The sequence below is a fragment of the Mya arenaria genome, chromosome 12, assembly GCF_026914265.1.
Source record: "Mya arenaria isolate MELC-2E11 chromosome 12, ASM2691426v1".
NCBI classification, from domain to species: domain Eukaryota; kingdom Metazoa; phylum Mollusca; class Bivalvia; order Myida; family Myidae; genus Mya; species Mya arenaria.
In genome coordinates, this window is record NC_069133.1 from 3,603,622 (window position 1) to 3,623,447 (window position 19,826).

At 34.6% G+C, this 19,826-nt stretch overlaps 1 protein-coding gene across 8 annotated transcripts in view; it reads left to right on the forward strand.

Moving 5' to 3' along the window:
- LOC128211253 (prion-like-(Q/N-rich) domain-bearing protein 25) overlaps positions 1–19,826 on the forward strand; it is a 72,362-nt gene that overhangs the window by 19,082 nt on the left and 33,454 nt on the right. For 4 of the 8 annotated variants that reach the window (XM_052915829.1, XM_052915830.1, XM_052915822.1 and 1 more), the window contains exons 2-7: positions 7,748–7,853; positions 11,045–11,104; positions 12,180–12,333; positions 12,481–12,609; positions 13,542–13,606; positions 15,682–15,759. In XM_052915829.1, coding sequence (XP_052771789.1) covers positions 11,047–11,104; positions 12,180–12,333; positions 12,481–12,609; positions 13,542–13,606; positions 15,682–15,759 — 484 coding nt within the window. In that variant the 5' untranslated portion in view covers positions 7,748–7,853; positions 11,045–11,046. Of the gene's footprint in view, positions 1–2,592; positions 2,820–6,944; positions 7,234–7,365; positions 7,408–7,747; positions 7,854–11,044; positions 11,105–12,179; positions 12,334–12,480; positions 12,610–13,541; positions 13,607–15,681; positions 15,760–19,826 lie in introns of those variants that run through there. The other 4 variants (XM_052915827.1, XM_052915824.1, XM_052915826.1 and 1 more) reach the window with 4 other exon arrangements.

The following is a 19,826-nucleotide window of genomic DNA, read 5'->3' on the forward strand; positions in this document are numbered from 1 at the left end:
TCTAATCGGCGTCAACAAAACACTCTCAACCGTCCCAAGATGTCCAGCTCGAGTGTAGTTGACTCGTATATTGGTGAAATATGATTCATAATTAAATATTTACACAGGGACAAACTCCCTTGGTAAAACATACAAGATATTTCTCGAAACAATGTTTTTAATACAATCTATAAAATAAACACTAAAAAGTATTTCACACACACTGCTACTCCAGTCTTGCAAAAGCTGGATATACCGACAGCTTAGACTTAACAATATGTTTTAGAATGGCTTATGCTATCAATGTTCTGTTACATAAATAAATCATACAAACCAATTTCGTCTTAGCATGATTTGAGATATGAAATCCATTGACATTTAACCTAATTATAAGTATGCATATTGCAAGCAGTATTGTACCACATCTTACAAAATTTATCATCACTATCAGTAATCATGTTACTCAAAAAGCACAACATTGTAGCCTTTCATGGTAATACAATTGGTTTTATACCCAATTTACCATAAACCATACAGTTTGTAATAACCAATTTCATTTTAAGTATTAATTTAATGTATTTCAATTACATTGCTCAATAGTTTTAATATTTTCGAAGCCCCAAAATTCAAATCCATAAAACAAAATACTAGTTAGCATAAAATCAATTAATGTAACTGAATGGAGGTAGTATTATTTTTTTACTTACATCATAATGCAAACAAAATTTTTATAGCTTGATCAACAAGACGTTACTTTGTTTTTGAGAAAGTCCTATTGAAATTTAGCTGTATCCAAAGGTTTGAAAAGTCATCAACAATGTCAAGTTTGGTATGATCATAATAATATTCGCATTTGTTATTGCCTGTTGTAGATTTTGTTAATACAACAACCTTTGTTTTTGCAGCATTTACACTCAAGTTCCACAATGATCAATGGTCATACAAAACAAACAAAGCGTTCTGTAACTCAATCTGACTTTAAGCTAAGATAACTATATCATCAGCAAATTCCCTCTTCATAGTTTCTCGTTGAACTCCTTAAAACGTAAACCCATCAATGAACGGCTTATCAAAGACATCAAGCTTAGTTTCAGCAAAACATATATAAAACTGTACTCGTTGACAAAAGCAACTTTAAGCAAATAATCATCACCTTGAATGCAATAATTGTGATTGTACTCGCAGAATATCCAAATGATTCAAACAATTTAAACATATGTAACTTGAACAAATATTTTCATCAAAATAACTGTAACTTTCACTATTAAGGGCATCACCCCCACCATGTGCTATTTCTTATATGAGCAACGAACTTAGCTAGATACAAAGCGCATGATAATTTGCTTTTTCCAACCGAGCTTGGGGTTAGACAAATGGCAAGCACTGATGTAACTCTTTAATACTATAGGGAGTTGTCAACAGTCCAGATAGTAGCCCTTTCAATAGGTGCCCGACCATCACTCACTTCAGCATGAGATTTAGGCGCTGCCATATGATTTAATTAGTTAATAACGGCTTCCATCAGATCACTCTCTGGCATAGCTATACTGATATGAAAGTGTTCATGTTTCATATATTGCCGGATACTGTCATTTTTATAGTGATTTACCAACGTATTTGATTTGGTCTTTTCCCTCTCTTACTTTGTCTATAATGTGTTTTCGGTCATTTATCTTACATTTTGGTCATCCGCATGTTACTAACGTTAAATAAGGTCACCAGCATTATGATTAAACAATATGGCTTACGTCGCGATACAGCGAATAACTGTTTTATACATCGGATACTTAAATGAAAATTTACATGTTCGCTTCGGTCATATAATGTCTACCTTAGTTTTGTATTAAACTTTCGCCTCACAATTAGAACATTAGACTGTATCTATTATGATCAATCAAATGTTTGTTCTGTGAAGAAATCTTGTCAATTCATACAAATTATTTAACAAATCGAATAATATAACTATGCTTTCTTCAATAATGTATACATTTATGAATGAATATTTATTGGAAACTCCGAGCCGCCGTAGTTGACATTGTAATCTACACTGTAGATAAACGGAAATGTCTCCTTAGATTAATAATTCAACAAAACAAACTTTATAACAATACCGCCTGTGATCAGCGCCTCAATAAGTTCTATACGGTCTATTCAATCCGCAAATCTATGATTTAATAAATATGAATATATTATGCTTTCATATTGAAAGTACGTCAGAGAAAACACTCGTAAATATACATAAATTGCATTCATTTGTAGATTAATGGGGTGATTATCAAACTTAGAGAAAATAAAAGCATATTAATCATATCAAGCATTGGATCTATGTTCCCGGTTAAAATCTCATTTATTCTAGTGCCATACATGCCGTAGTTTCCTATATAGTTTTGAAAGTTGAAAGTTTAGTTAAGCCACTATTTAAGTTTAAGACAGAGTCGGTGACGTTCCTAAAGATATAAAATGTTTTGAATCATGACAAAGATCCTCTAAAACAGTAGTTGTTATATTTTGAATTGTTTTCGGAGAAGTGTTTGCAAAACTTCCGGATCTTACGAGGCTGAGAAGATCAAATAACGATGGTGCTTCAAGTTTGCGTGTTTTCTTAAATTGTAGGGCGTACTGTCACAGACAGAACACCTTGTTAACATTAAGACAAATACTCGATTAATATAAGTGAATCGATGATATGAGCACCACACTGTAATCAACGTTACATGCTAGTTTTCTAAAATGGTGTATTGTCACAGGCGATATACGGTGTTAAAGTGTGGACAAATAATCGGATAACACAAGCGATTCTTTCATATGAGCATCGAACTGTCATCAACGTTACATTCCTAGTGAGTATCATTTGTGTACACTTTTATTAATTACGAAGTATGCTGTAGCACTTAAAACGCCAGTACTTCAACCAATTAACGTTGTTTTTTTTACTCTGGAATAATAAGAGAACAAATGGAAGGGATATTTCACTGTTTCAAACACTGAACATATCGGTTTGATATTTTTACAGTTTGGGAAATTTAGTCTGTTTTGTTATCCAAATCAAACATCCGCGCGCACAGGGTTGGGTCAGAATATCAATGACGTCATTTCCGAAATGTCTTTACGAACGCTACGTTCAAAACACTCCTTTATACTTGTGTATGTCGTTGCTGCATTTGAATTGTACAAACACAGACATGTTTACCCAATGAGAAGGTATATTAAAACATCCTAATCCTTTATCAAACACCAAAATAATGCTTATATCATTCACTAATTTTACCTTGATACTGAGTCATTCAAATTTCGAAATAAGCTCTAGCGCGCTTCATTGATCTTGCAAGATCCAGTCAGAATGTTATACTGCATGACTGCACGACCAAAAGAAGATTCAATACTTAATAGTCAGGTGCAAATTACTTTCGTGTGGAATAAAGTGATAAAAACTAACTAAACTTGTTTGTGTTGTCAAAACACCCGGTTGATTTATATAAGTAATGCTCCCATACTTTATGCTTCAATAGGATGCTTGCAATTTGTCGACGTATATATAATCGTTTATAGATCTACGATCCATGTAACAATGCAATGAAAACTACAAAAACGAGTCATTTGCAGTGTTTACGCCACATAAAACACACACGCGCCACGCAAACACTTACGCACTCAAACATGCACTCACGCACGCACGCACGCTCACAAGCACACCACACACAGACACATTCACACGAACACACGCACACACAACACACCACACCAATTTTAGATTGCTCTGGAGGTTAAATGAATACAAGTAAGATTTGCAGTGTTCTTAACCATATTTTAAGAAACGCATCTGTACTTGTTTCATTTGAATACATTAGCACATCTTCTAATAGTTCACGTTTAAAAGTTAACAATGGTGTCGCTTATCGCGTTGTTAACTTTAATGAAGTTCTGTACAATCGGCCCATTATGTCTTTTCTTATTGAATTATCAACATTAAGGCAAAACTGTTTTCTAACACCAGTGCGTATTTAACAAAATAATTGAATTAAAATTATTATAAACCCCCCACCGCGAAATATTTCGCAATGTTTTCTGGTCTTCGAATTAAAATGTAGCAAAAATATGGTCAATAGAGAATATGTTTTAGAATCATTGCATGGATAGAGGCATGGAGACGGACTAAATAATTATAAACCACTTAATTGCAAGGCACCTGATAAAAACCTGTTGGTTTCACGGCTTTCAAATGAAGGAACTTTTAAAATTATGTATAGTTGGAGAAAAATAAGTGTAAAACGCTGTACTTAAAGAGAGGTTCAAAACATTACTTACACATAACAGTAGCTACATTGTACATGTACCACTTGCCGCATTGTACACGTATCGGTTGCTACATTGAACACGTACTAGTAGCTACATTGTACACGCAACGGTAGCTTATTGTACATGTACCGCTTGCTCCATTGTACATGTACCGGTAGTTCCATTGTACACGAACAGGTAGCTACATTGTACGGGTACATGATGCTATATTGTACATGCAACGGTAGCTACATTGTACACACGCCAGTAGTAACATTGTACACGTACCGGTTGTTACATTGTACAAGTACTGTTTGTTACATTGTACACGTGCCGTTTGCTACATTGCAAAGGTAACGGTAGCTAATTGTAAACATATCGGTTGCAACATTGTACACGTAGCGTTTGTTACATTGTACACGTACCGGTTGTTACATTGTACAAGTACCGTTTGTTACATTGTACACGTGCCGTTTGCTACATTGCAAAGGTAACGGTAGCTAATTGTAAACATATCGGTTGCAACATTGTACACGTACCGTTTGTTACATTGTATACGTAACGGTAGCTACATTGTACACGTACCGATTGCAACATTGTACACGTACTGTTTGTTATATTGTACACGTACCGTTTGTTACATTGTACACGTAACGGTAGCTACATTGTACACATACCGTTTGTTACATTGTACACATACCGTTTGTTACATTGTATACGTAACGGTAGCTACATTGTACACGTACCGTTTGTTACATTGTACACGTACTGTTTGTTATATTGAACACGTACCGTTTGCTACATTGTACACGTACCGTTTGTTATATTGTACACGTACCGTTTGCTACATTGTACACGTACTGTTTGTTATATTGTACACGTACCGTTTGCTACATTGTACACGTACTGTTTGTTATATTGAACACGTACCGTTTGCTACATTGTACACGTACTGTTTGTTATATTGTACACGTACCGTTTGCTACATTGTACACGTATTGTTTGTTATATTGAACACGTACCGTTTGTTACATTGTACACGTACTGTTTGTTATATTGAACACGTACCGTTTGCTACATTGTACACGTACTGTTTGTTATATTGTACACGTACCGTTTGCTACATTGTACACGTACTGTTTGTTATATTGAACACGTACCGTTTGTTACATTGTACACGTACTGTTTGTTATATTGAACACGTACCGTTTGCTACATTGTACACGTACTGTTTGTTATATTGTACACGTACCGGTTGCTACATTGTACACGTACCATTCGCTACATTGTACACGTACCGTTTGCTACATTGTACACGTACTGTTTGCTACATTGTACACGTACTGTTTGTTATATTGAACACGTACCGGTTGCTACATTGTACACGTACCGTTTGCTACATTGTACACGTACTGTTTGTTATATTGAACACGTACCGTTTGTTACATTGTACACGTACTGTTTGTTATATTGAACACGTACCGTTTGTTACATTGTACACGTACTGTTTGTTATATTGAACACGTACCGTTTGTTACATTGTACACGTACTGTTTGTTATATTGTACACGTACCGGTTGCAACATTGTACACGTACCATTCGCTACATTGTACACGTACCAATTGCTACATTGTACACGTACCAATTGCTACATTGTACATGTAAAGGCTGGTACATTGTACACGTACCGGTTGCTACATTGTACACTTAACGGTAGCTACATTGCACACGTAACGGTAGCAACATTGCACACGTAACGGTAGCTACATTGCAAACGTAACGGTAGCTACATTGCACACGTAACGGTAGCTACAATGTACACGTAACGGTAGCTACATTGTACAAGTAACGGTAGCTACATTGTACACGTACACGTAACGGTAGCTACATTGCACACGTAGCGGTAGCTACATTGCAAACGTAACGGTAGCTACATTGTACACGTAACGGTAGCTACATAACGGTAGCTACATTGCACACGTAACGGTAGCTACATTGCACACACAACGGTAGGTACCTTGTACATATACCGGTGGCTACATTTCACATGCACCTCTATACTAAAACGTTCACATACACGTAGTTTAACGCAACTGTTCTATTTTTGAGTATCGATACTAATATCAGACTAAAGAAACCTCAAATCGAAATCAATAATTTAAAAAGTTTATAAGCCAGGGCCCAGTTTCAATTAGATATCTAAGTCATAAACATAACGCTGCTTAAGAGTGTTCGGGTGCAACCGTAAAGTTACGTGCAGAATCTAGTTGCTAATTGTATTCATTGTTTATACTAAACGCGTTCAAGTTTTATATAAGGAGCGTAAATTTCGCTTCTATTCTCTACCGTTTTCACGCAATCCGGCCTATGTTTTGCCCATTCTATAGTTGCTAGATGAATTAATGCTCTTGAAATGAGTGGACACTTTGTTATCTCCCTTTGTTCTAAATACAGGCCGTGTGCAATATAACTCTCAATAGTATCCATAGACGCGCCTTAGTGACTAGATTCAGTCTATTGTCATATTATTCAATAATCCATTCAAAACACTCAGATTCTAATCATAAATTAAAGTTCAATCTTAATAAGTTAATGAATACGGTAAAAGGTTAGGGTGGGTATCGACTTTATATAATCAAGATATTAGAATAACATGTACATTCATTTACGCCTTAATGGGTGTCTATTGAATATAAGTCGACAATGGAGTACACACAGGGTTGTCAAATTGCTTTAAATGATCTTGGGTTTATGTTTTGTTCGACATGCCAATAAAACATGATCCGGAGTTTTCAAAGCCGTTTAATGGGAATCAGCGGCAATAACGACCTTACAGCTGGACCGTTCACGCATAAAGATTTGACGTCTATCAGAATGATTGAACGAAAGTGGAACTTCAAACGTATAGAATATAAAGGAACAACAATGGAATAACTTTTGTGAATGATTTTGATCAGTATTAGTGAACTATATATTGGGTGAGAAATAGTATGATAGTTTCACATCTCGTTATTCAACACATTTAATATGAAATTACGGCAAATTACAGAAATTCATTTCATGGAAATATATTTCGTTTTCTGATACAGCAGGATATTTTTTATAAGCAGAAAGGCTGAGAGTGGTCTAGTGTTGTTGGATCCCCACCCAAGGTACTTCGGTGTTGCCTCTCTAAAAGGACACAGTCAGAAATGCACTTCAGAGTGATTCACATTAGCTGTCAGCTGATTTTACAATCGGGCTTAAATAAATAAGTATACATCGATAAACAAACATCTTAAAACATTTATCTGTAATAATTAACGAGTTAAAAGGTATTCATTTCTTGCTTTGCTTTTTTTCAGATAACCATCAGGTCTAAAATCATTTAAAACAGTGGTTGTCATATTTTGAATCATTAGGGAAAGTGTTTGCAACAGTTCTAGGTCTTAAAAATGTGAGCAGACCAAAATACAGTGTTGTTTCAAGTGTGCGTGTTTTCTTAAATTGTAGGGTGTACTTTCACAGACGATACACGGTGTTATAATTTCGACAAAATCGGATAACACAAGCGATTCCATCATTTGAGCATCGAACTGTCATCAACGTTACATAGCTAGTGAGTACCATGAAAGGACATTTCAATATTTTGTTTTATCACATCCGATTTATTAACAACAATAACTCACTGTACCACGATCTGAGGTAAAATATTTACAAATGGTCTGTGTGATCACCAGATACACTTAAAACAACTCGGTGTCAAGTAGAACATGTACATATATGACTGAGTTATAACACCGGAAACACTTACTAGAACACGTGGTGAAGTAAAACATGTACATATATGACTAAGTTATAACACGTGAAACACTTACTAGAACACGTGGTGAAGTAAAACATGTACATATATGACTGAGTTATAACACCGGAAACACTTACTAGAACACGTGGTGAAGTAAAACATGTACATATATGACTGAGTTATAACACCGGAAACACTTACTAGAACACGTGGTGAAGTAAAACATGTACATATATGACTAAGTTATAACACGTGAAACACTTACTAGAACACGTGGTGAAGTAAAACATGGACATATATGACTAAGTTATAACACCTGATATACCCACTACAACACGTGGTGAAGTAAAACATGTACATATATGACTAAGTTATAACACCTGATATACCCACTACAACACGTGGTGAAGTAAAACATGTACATATATGACTAAGTTATAACACCGGAAACACTTACTAGAACACGTGGTGAAGTAAAACATGTACATATATGACTAAGTTATAACACCTGATATACCCACTACAACACGTGGTGAAGTAAAACATGTACATATATGACTAAGTTATAACACCTGATATACCCACTACAACACGTGGTGAAGTAAAACATGTACATATATGACTAAGTTATAACACCGGAAACACTTACTACAACACGTGGTGAAGTAAAACATGTACATATATGACTAAGTTATAACACGTGATATACCCACTACAACACGTGGTGAAGTAAAACATGTACATATATGACTAAGTTATAACACCGGAAACACTTACTAGAACACGTGGTGAAGTAAAACATGTACATATATGACTAAGTTATAACACCTGATATACCCACTACAACACGTGGTGAAGTAAAACATGTACATATATGACTAAGTTATAACACCGGAAACACTTACTACAACACGTGGTGAAGTAAAACATGTACATATATGACTAAGTTATAACACGTGAAACACTTACTAGAACACGTGGTGAAGTAAAACATGTACATATATGACTAAGTTATAACACCTGATATACCCACTACAACACGTGGTGAAGTAAAACATGTACATATATGACTGAGTTATAACACCGGAAACACTTATTAGAACACGTGGTGAAGTAAAACATGTACATATATGACTGAGTTATAACACCTGATATACCCACTACAACACGTGGTGAAGTAAAACATGTACATATATGACTAAGTTATAACACGTGAAACACTTACTAGAACACGTGGTGAAGTAAAACATGTACATATATGACTAAGTTATAACACGTGAAACACTTACTAGAACACGTGGTGAAGTAAAACATGTACATATATGACTAAGTTATAACACGTGAAACACTTACTAGAACACGTGGTGAAGTAAAACATGTACATATATGACTAAGTTATAACACCTGATATACCCACTACAACACGTGGTGAAGTAAAACATGTACATATATGACTGAGTTATAACACCGGAAACACTTATTAGAACACGTGGTGAAGTAAAACATGTACATATATGACTAAGTTATAACACCTGATATACCCACTACAACACGTGGTGAAGTAAAACATGTACATATATGACTGAGTTATAACACCGGAAACACTTACTAGAACACGTGGTGAAGTAAAACATGTACATATATGACTAAGTTATAACACCTGATATACCCACTACAACACGTGGTGAAGTAAAACATGTACATATATGACTAAGTTATAACACCGGATATACCCACTACAACACGTAGTGAAGTAAAACATGTACATATATGACTGAGTTATAACACCGGAAACACTTACTAGAACACGTGGTGAAGTAAAACATGTACATGTATGACTAAGTTATAACACCGGAAACACTTACTAGAACACGTGGTGAAGTAAAACATGTACATATATGACTAAGTTTTAACACCGGAAACACTTACTACAACACGTCGTGAAGTAAAACATGGACATATATGACTGAGTTATAACACCGGTAACACTTACTACAACACGTGGTGAAGAAAATATGTACATATATGACTGAGTTATAACACCGGAAACACTTACTAGAACACGTGATGAAGTAAAACATGTACATGTATAACTGAGTTATAACACCGGAAACACTACAACACGTGGTGAAGTAAAACATGTACATGTATGACTGAGTTATAACACCGGAAACACTTACTACAACACGTGGTGAAGTAAAACATGTACATGTATGACTGAGTTATAACACCGGAAACACTTTCTACAACACGTGGTGAAGTAAAACATGTACATGTATGACTGAGTTATAACACCGGAAACACTTACTACAACACGTGATGAAGTAAAACATGTACATGTATGACTGAGTTATAACACCGGAAACACTTACTAGAACACGTGGTGAAGTAAAACATGTACATATATGACTGAGTTATAACACCGGAAACACTTACTAGAACTCGTGGTGAAGTAAAACATGTACATATATGACTGATTTATAACACCGGAAACACTTACTAGAACACGTGGTGAAGTAAAACATGTACATATACGACTGAGTTATAACACCGGAAACACTTACTAGAACACGTGGTGAAGTAAAACATGTACATATATGACTGATTTAGAACACCGGAAACACTTACAACAAAACGTGCAGAAGTATAACATGTACATATACGACTGAGTTAGAACACCGGAAACATTTACTACAACACGTGGTGAAGAGAAACATGTACATATACGACTGAGTTAGAACACCGGAATCACTTACAACAACACATGCAGAAGTAGAACATGTACATATACGACTGAGTTAGAACACCGGAAACATTTACTACAACACGTGGTGAAGAGAAACATGTACATATACGACTGAGTTAGAACACCGGAAACACTTACTACAACACGTGCAGAAGTAGAACATGTACATATATGTCTGATTTATAACACCAGTAACAATTATCACAACATGATTTGAAGTCAAACATTTACATTTTGGCTTGTGTTGTTTTTGTTACAGAAATGCTACGCCACATATGTTGCAGAATGAGCAAGCCGTTCACTGTAGTTATCATTTTAGGTTTGTTAGTTTCTATTTCCAACAAATATTTATTCTTTTACTAAAAAAGTAAAACGATAACACCTTACCAGCATAATAAACAATTTTGCACCTTAAAATGTATGATTATATTTTAAATTCGTTTGCGTTTAACTCGAAACCCCGCTTTATTTGTGGAATCAGATGCTTCAGCATTTCCCCTTAAAAATTAATATATACTTAGTCTTCCATATTACTCACTATATGAATAAGATTATCGACATGAAGGTGCACTTGCTAAGGATTAAAACACCCAAGTTACCGTCCGTTATCTCCCGATGAAGCATGTGGGTATGAAAATCACGTGCATGAATATTATACTTATATGGACTTATTTCCGTGACGTCACTGCACAGAGTTGTTTACTAAAGTATTTCAGGAATAAATTCAGCTCAAAACATCTTCTTTTTTTTCAATTCTGACTTGCAATTTTCGAGCTTGTATAATAAATAGTACAATCAAATTCTAAATGTATTTTTTTTATTTTCAATATTTCTCCAAAATGAGTCGTTTTCATTATCATGTGTCAATTATTGCTTAAAAATGAAACTGAAATCTACCTTGCAAAATATAAAGAACTTTTTGAATTATATGCAGATACACGGGAATCGCTAATCCGCCTTTCCATTATGAGAGTGAACTTGAAATAAATATTAATGCCATAATACATTTTAACAAAAACTGGGTGTGAAACTACATGAAACTACAGTGTTTTAAATAGTGAAACATTGAATATTTTGCAAGAATCTTAGAATCTAAAGTGACTAATTTATTTCCTTTACGACAGTATTGAATTGGATAATTATTTCGTAAGTTTTAGGCAAAATATGCCGTATTTATGTTAACTCGCTAAGTTCATACAGCGTTGTAACGCAACAAAAATAGTATCCAATGATATATCTTAACATGATGACGTAGCAAATCAAATGTCGACAATTCAAAATTTTATAAAAAAAAGTGTATATCCACGGGTTCTAAATATTGACTATGATGCTACCTAAAATATGTCGGTTTGCCCATGATGCCTAACAGTAATGCTATTTGTCTGATTGTATAGCCTACCTTTGTTCGCTGGCGAGGGGAGTGAGCTTTGTAGCCGAAGACCGTGGCGGGAACTCGGTCATGAGTACCACCGTTAACCCGGCAGTCAGTACAGATTGTGACAAGGTGTTCCTTCTAATCGCGACAGGAACTGGAGACTTTACATACGTGTAAAGAACTTTCTTTTATACCATTATACTTAACTAATTTAGTGCCTGTTGAATGGCAACATCAATCTTCGCTCGAAATATATTTTAAAATGTGTTTTCAACAGTGCCTATATGTTCAAACAATTAATCAACGCGCATTATTTTTAGGTTTACCAGTGGGAATACAAACGATGCATTTAGTACAGCAGCGGACCCCGACTCTGGTGACAACAAAATCACATGTGACACGGCACTTCTCAATTCAAACTCCTTGACCTCATACACTCTTGTTGTAACGTAAGTTCTTTACATGTTTCTTAAAATCAAGAAATATGTTTCCGTATCACACTGTCACATTGTTTAGCTGTTTACAATTCTCGAGTGTAACAGCCTGGTGGCAACAACTTAAATCGAGATATACCTATTTATGCATCTTTTTTTTTGTTATCACTAACATGTCCTAAATAATTGCAGGTAGGAAGGCATAAAAACATGTTCACTTAAAATGGACAAATTGTAGGAAAATACGAAACCATTCAGCAAATGTTGATATCTGCTCAAAATCGTCTGTGAAGACAACAATTGTCAAAGCGTTACTTACGGCTTTTAGCGGTTTCGTTGTTTAGTGACACTATTAGGTTGATATACATTATCACGTGATGTTATCAATGTTTTTTATAACGTCAAAACATCCATCAGTTGCATAAGTCCTTGTGGCCTAGTGGTTAAGGCGTCGGTTTTATATAGTTTTTCTTGACTTTTCCGGTGTACGTTCGCATCCAAATAAAACCAAAATTATACCAAAGTAATTCTTTTTTTACAGTCATATCATGAAATAATGATAAAATACGTGTTTTCAGAAACATTACCGGGAAAACATGAGATAGTTCCTTTAAAAAGTGTTCATCATGTTTAGAATATGTTGAAATTATCTTAGAAATTTTGTTTATCCATTTTTGTGCTTACAGAAAATAATCAAGTAAACATTACACATTTGTCCGATAGAGATTACGTGCAAAACTGTGTTGAAATGGGTTTATAATAATGCTGAAGAACCTTCTAATTATTATTAATAATTAGAAACAACAAATATGTTTCGCTCTTTGCTCAATTTTATAAAAAACGAATATCTTGTATTTTTCGTCGCTCGTTCGCCCTAAATTGTTTGCGAACAGAAACATGGTTTAAGTGTGGCGTTAGTACTAGTTATACCTATTTTCTTGTTCAAGGTTAACAGATGCAAGCGATTCATCCACAACCGAAGAAACTCTCACTGTAGCTGTCACACTACCAAGTATGTTCCTACGTTATAACGATCATACATATAAAGTTTGCAAAAAATGATATCAAAATGCAAGACAGTCTTTATTCTAAGTCTGCATCGATGAGGGGATCATATTTCACCAGTCAAACTCCGGATTTTGATCTGTCAATCATAATATAGGCATAACCGAATATTTAAGGTTTCAGTTTAAATGTAGTCTGGAATTACAGACTCAGCTTTTTCGCTTGATATGCACGTGCTATTCACGTGTTATTCACGTGCTATTAACGTGTTATTCACGTGCTATTCACGTGTTATTCACGTGCTGTTCACGTGCTATTCACGTGCCATTCACACAAATTTATCACTCGAGATTTCTCCATGTTCTCGTCCCAGGCGACCGTGGATTGTGACGGTGTTTCAAGCGCGGCTTTTAAATGCATCAACATTTATTAGCACAGTAATTTGGAAACACATTGAATTTGGATTGGTTTGTATTTTGGTTTTCCTGTCACAATAACAGTAAAAGATAATTACAAAGCAAATGCAAAGTTGACCCCCCCCCCCCTTATCGAGTAAAAATCGCTCTCAGACTAATCAAGGACGAGAGAACGATAAGGGGGACGATAGGAAATAAACAAATCAAAAACGTATCACATACCTTTAAAAGTTTCAAAAGTGCTCAGCGTTCAAGTTCATGTCTTTAGTTCCATGTTTACAATGAGGGTATGAGTTGGAAACTTTAGAAACGCTCATTGCCGAAAAACAGTAGTTGGCCGAGATAAATAATATAACGATACAATACCTCATCAACGAAACATAATTATGCTGTATCTGTTTGTCAAGTAGATAAAAAACCCGTTGGAAATATCTAAAAGCTGAGTACATTATTTCCTAAAGATATGATTTCAAATGTTTTTTTAATTTGCTGATTGATGTCAAGATTAAAAAAATGCACTGAATCATTATTGCGTTTGTTTTATGACATAATTTGCAACATGGAAATTCCGGGAAATCTCGTGTGTTTTAGTGCGGTTTCGTTGGTTTTAACTAAAAGCGGTGCGTTTCAACACTGACTTGATCATTTGAGACATAGAATAAAATTATTATTTCGACCGGTCGCATTTTTCCTGTATCAAGCCTTGTTTGGTGTATAAACGCGATCTCGACGGATACATCTTTAACGTCAGAAAACGTCATCTCATAATATTCCCTTGTAATGAAACAGTATTCGAATGTTCCACAAATGTTGACGATTTTCAGCACAGTACGTGAACAAAAACCTTTAAACTTTTAGCCATTTTATTGTGTCTGGAATTTGAAAAACAGTCATTTTGTTCGAAGTTAATGCACCAGTCAATTGTAACCACGGCCCCTCCAGGTCCGGGGAATAGCGGGGACTTTGAATTTAGGTCCAGCTCACCCCGGGTAAAATCACCGCCCTGCGGGGACAAACTGATGGTCAAATCCCTGCGAAATGCCCCCCGCACCCCAGGGAGCCTAAGTAAGGCTAATTCCCCGCTATATTTTGCACAAAGACAAAACCACCGCATTCAGGTAAAAACACGGCCCATTTCCCCGGCTATCCCCGGTATACCCCTGGACCTGGGGGAGGGGGGCGTGGTAACAATTGACTGGTGCATAATGTACATTTTGTATTGTCAATGAATGTTTAAATACTGTAATTAGACGCGGGTCGCGTAGGCTTACTGATAACAAATAGTTTAAATGTATTGCAGCGGGTTTTAACAACTGTAATGTATTTATTTCATTGATAAGGTATGGTGTCGTTTTACCTCTTATGTCAGTCAATTATTGTTATTGAACAATCGTTTTTAAAGGCTCCAAATCAAACCTATTTTACAACATGCATCTGCGATATTCAAAAATTATGATATTTCATATTACATATCGTCCCCTGTACCATCCTCTCGACTTACATTACTAGAGCATGTATATTAAAGTTTAAACACTTTCTGCAGTTAAACGATGTGACATTAATGTTTTACCATTTTTTCTCATAAATGTATAATACAAGTACTTAAGATACACTTGTTTGGCCCATCACCCCATGTAAAGATGTTCTCTTGTGTTTCATTGTTTAGCTCTGGGCAATAGTTGTACCGACAATACAGGCTGTACGGAAGCGTCCGGAGAAGTGTGTGAAACAGTATGCAAGATAGGTGAGATACAATTACAGTAGAATGTTTAGAATGTTTAAATAGAAATGTTAAACTGATGAATTGTCCGAACAAATTAATCCGATCCTCAACTTAACGCAGGCATATATGTCATTGCGAATACGGTGAGTACTAGTACAGTGTATATCAGTTTCCCTGAGCGACTCGTGCACGGCATTCTTTTTATTTTCTATTACAAGTTCCGCAATGATCACCGTAGTTCGATAAGTTCACATTCAAGTTAAATGCCGTAATAATCTATATTCAATTCTATCTTTGTGGTGACCGTGTAGGACTGAGATCTCGGCAACATCGATTCAATCTCCTTAAATCGCAAGCGCAACACCTGCAATCGAAACAGGATCCGTTTTCAGTAAATTTATCTTAAGAATACAACGTCTGGAATTTGAGTTTTAGTTCGAGACTAAGGCTCAGAAAACTCTTGATAAAAATGATTCACAACAGATGTTTGTATGATTGTAGACCAGGTTATTTGTAACGTGTAAAACAATATTTAGCATTTTTTTCTCCTATCTCCTATAATAGTATTTTTACAACAAAATTAAGACTAAGCTTTTCTGAGCCTGAGTCTTCAACTCAAGACGTTTGTGAAATATACGGGCCAAAGGTACGCTCTTAAAACAGATTTAATCTAACCTCACTGTTATTGTTTAGGTATAAAATGTGATTTTACATTCTCATGAGTTGTTGTACTTCAAAAGGAAGTAACTTTTATGACCATTTTTTTTAGATAAAATCAAGATCGAGAAAGATAATAATTAAGCATGATGAAATAAGATCTTATATAGTTAAGATACACAGCGCTTGCTTAACAGATAAGCTAGATTGATTGTTCACCGGCTCTGCTGGTGTAGAAGACACGGTTTGCATTGATATACCAATAGGTCAACTATTGGTACTTTTTTCGGATCATTTATTTTCTATGAACTTTTTATATATAAAATATAAGAAACTGTCTTCTTAGATCTGCTTAATCTCTGATCGTAAAGATCCCATCCTCCCGGTTATCTTAAAACACTGATCGTATAGATATCAACCAAAAAGATAATACTTTCTTTCTGAAATGGTTGATAACAAAATACCTACTTATTGAATATAGGCAATTGTTTGCACGCACTGTTATTGCTTAAAACATTGACAGGCTCTATTTGAATATAATTAATTATATAGGGGACGTACCAAGTCCCGCCAATTGATGCACATCTTTAAAAGAATACATATGAGATAAGTTTGCAAATGAATGTAGATGCAGAAAACAGTCGAATAAATAGCTACCCTAAATTACACAAAGTTCTACGATTGTTTGTTTCAGTTTATTTATAATGTAAATACGTTTGGTAAATCATATATGATCAATGAAAATATTCAGGCAATAAATGACCTATGACATTCACAGTATTGGTTTGTCTCTGTAGCAGGGATTTTTAATCTGAAAAAAGTACTAAGTAATAGTTTGATGACATAAATTAAAATCTAAATGATAACGAATAGCATTAGTGAGCGTGGCAAACGATCCCTTCTTAATAATTAAGATTTTAATTCAGGTCATATTACTAACTTATTACACAATTCCATTGGCTGACACATTGTCAACGCTAAATATGACGCAGGGAGTGTGTGTGTCGGATAAGTGGCAGTAGGAGGACGTTTAAACGCCCGCTACAGTTGAAACTCTGAAGGATTAAGCCTAATACTGCAATTGCATTTGCTACGAATGTAGGTTGTATTCTGAAAATATATTTACTGATAAGCTCCTCCTATAGGAACTGATACGGGTCGGACAAACATTTTCCGACCTGACCGCTATCCACTACTAGTTTGCATTAGATATATTTTTCTTTTTTTGACAAAGGCATCATTATTATTATTTTGATCGTCTATGCCATAAAGGTGATTGCTGTTGCTGTTTGAAAGATTGACACAATGTATGCCATCAAAGGTTAAATGAAAAAATATACTTTGGTATTTGTTTTCTTTTAAGCAAAGGCATATCCAAAAAAAGTGAATGTGATCTGTGATCGAAATTCTTGTGGCAAACCTGACATTTAGTATGCATATCTTTAGAGAATTAGGACATACAATAAAAAAACTACTTGAATCAACGGATGTTCATTAAAGGCGACATGTATTCAAGTAAATATATGTACATTCATGCTTCTAATATATGTAGGTTCAACTCTGAATATTATCCATTTTAATTGCATTGTAACTGTTAATAAGTTTTTTATGATTCCGTGTCCCGGCGAACACATAGTGAAATGTGTCCTTCTAATCGAATAGTGAAATATGTCCTTCTAATCGAATCAGTTTTGGTTTTGTATTTTTTTTAAAAGTCCATTATTTCTTTACAATAAGTATGGAAATACAGCACATTGAGACCTTGTGGGTTGATGTAGACTTTTTGAAGCCACCAACCTGTAAAACTACACCTACTTATAATGTTTAAAAATCAGCACATCTCTGGACTTAAAAAGTACTATTAAGATATATAGATTTTTTTATCTTTTGTAGTTATTTTTTAAGCGGTTAAAGTTCAAGTAAATAGCGTGTGTTATCTAACATCCGTTAACTGCATCTCTACTTATAATTTAACCAGTCAATAGATCACCACTGAGCAGGGCATCCGGCTGAGCTATTCACTTTTATAAGAATGCAACTGAACACATTTCTGCATTCGCACTGCTTTTTAAAACAATATATACTCAATAGTTTAAGATTAAAATTAAGTAATTATAACTCATATATATTAACATGTGTCAATATACATACCGATATTGTTTTTTTTTGTTTTGTTTTATTTGAGTACATTATTTTCAATTTGCATACATTAACCTATAAATATATACAATGAAAAATTAACAACTTGTTAACAATCGTTTACCTTGGATTCAAAACAACAATGTCACATTAAATATAATTTATTGATGCATGATAAGATAAGATGAATCATTTTGGGTTGAGGATTTTAACATTAACTTTCCTAGGAGTTACCATTGTTTGTACGACCTCTCAAGATAATGTATTGTACGATGTACACACACATCAATGACGTTGTTGAAAATCCCCCCTATTTCAATATATTTGTTTGAAGTTGTTAACAACAAAACATCTCCAACAGCCATTTATGTAATATTATAGGCGACATGACCAACATTTCTGAAAGACACGCCCGACTTTGTACTTAATTTGTTTAAAGGAGAAATAATACAGCAATCGTACAGTCCCCTGTATTTATCATGTACATTTTCAACTTTTAATAGAGCAACAAATTTTGACCCATAAGTAGAACATAAATAGTTTGCTTAACGCTTTTTTGCCCATCCTGAATGTTAATTTAAGCAAGATTTAATACCAATTTAAAGTTTAAAATACTGATTATTAATAGTTATCATATTATATCTGTCGTGTCACACATTCAAACCTATTGTGCTATGGTTATAAATATGTGTATAATATAATTAATCTTTAGATCATGTAATGAGGAATACATTTGTGTTCAAATTACTGAATTAATATTTTGAATATTGAAATTTGAATCATAAAAAAGATTGTTGGACTAAAATGGCCCTTTTTAGAACATAACAGGCTTCATTGTTCGATAACGATTTCACGAATTCTCGCGAAAACCAAGTTGCGAAAAAAAGTCTTTAGGCCAGTTTTTCTACGGGCGAATTAACTCTGGATTAATCCGGGGTTTGTAAGCTCGATTATTCGAGAGCCATTCGTAATGCGTAAATATTCTCACTGCGTTTTTTCTAAAAAGTTTAACAATCCGAGATTTACACTGGGTTATGTTCATCAGAGTAAAAATAACAACTTGCCATTATGTTTGTATATAGGATCTCTGTAAGCACAAGTTATGCATTATTATATTTCTGTTTAGGTATGCATGGCATAATAGAAATTACAGTAAATGCCCTACCGGACACAGTTCACTATTCATATTTTTTTAAATACATAATAATTAAGCTCGGCAATCGATCCTATAGAATATGGGATTGAATTATGTTTAAAATTAGACTAATTCATATAAGGTGTGCGCGGTTGAT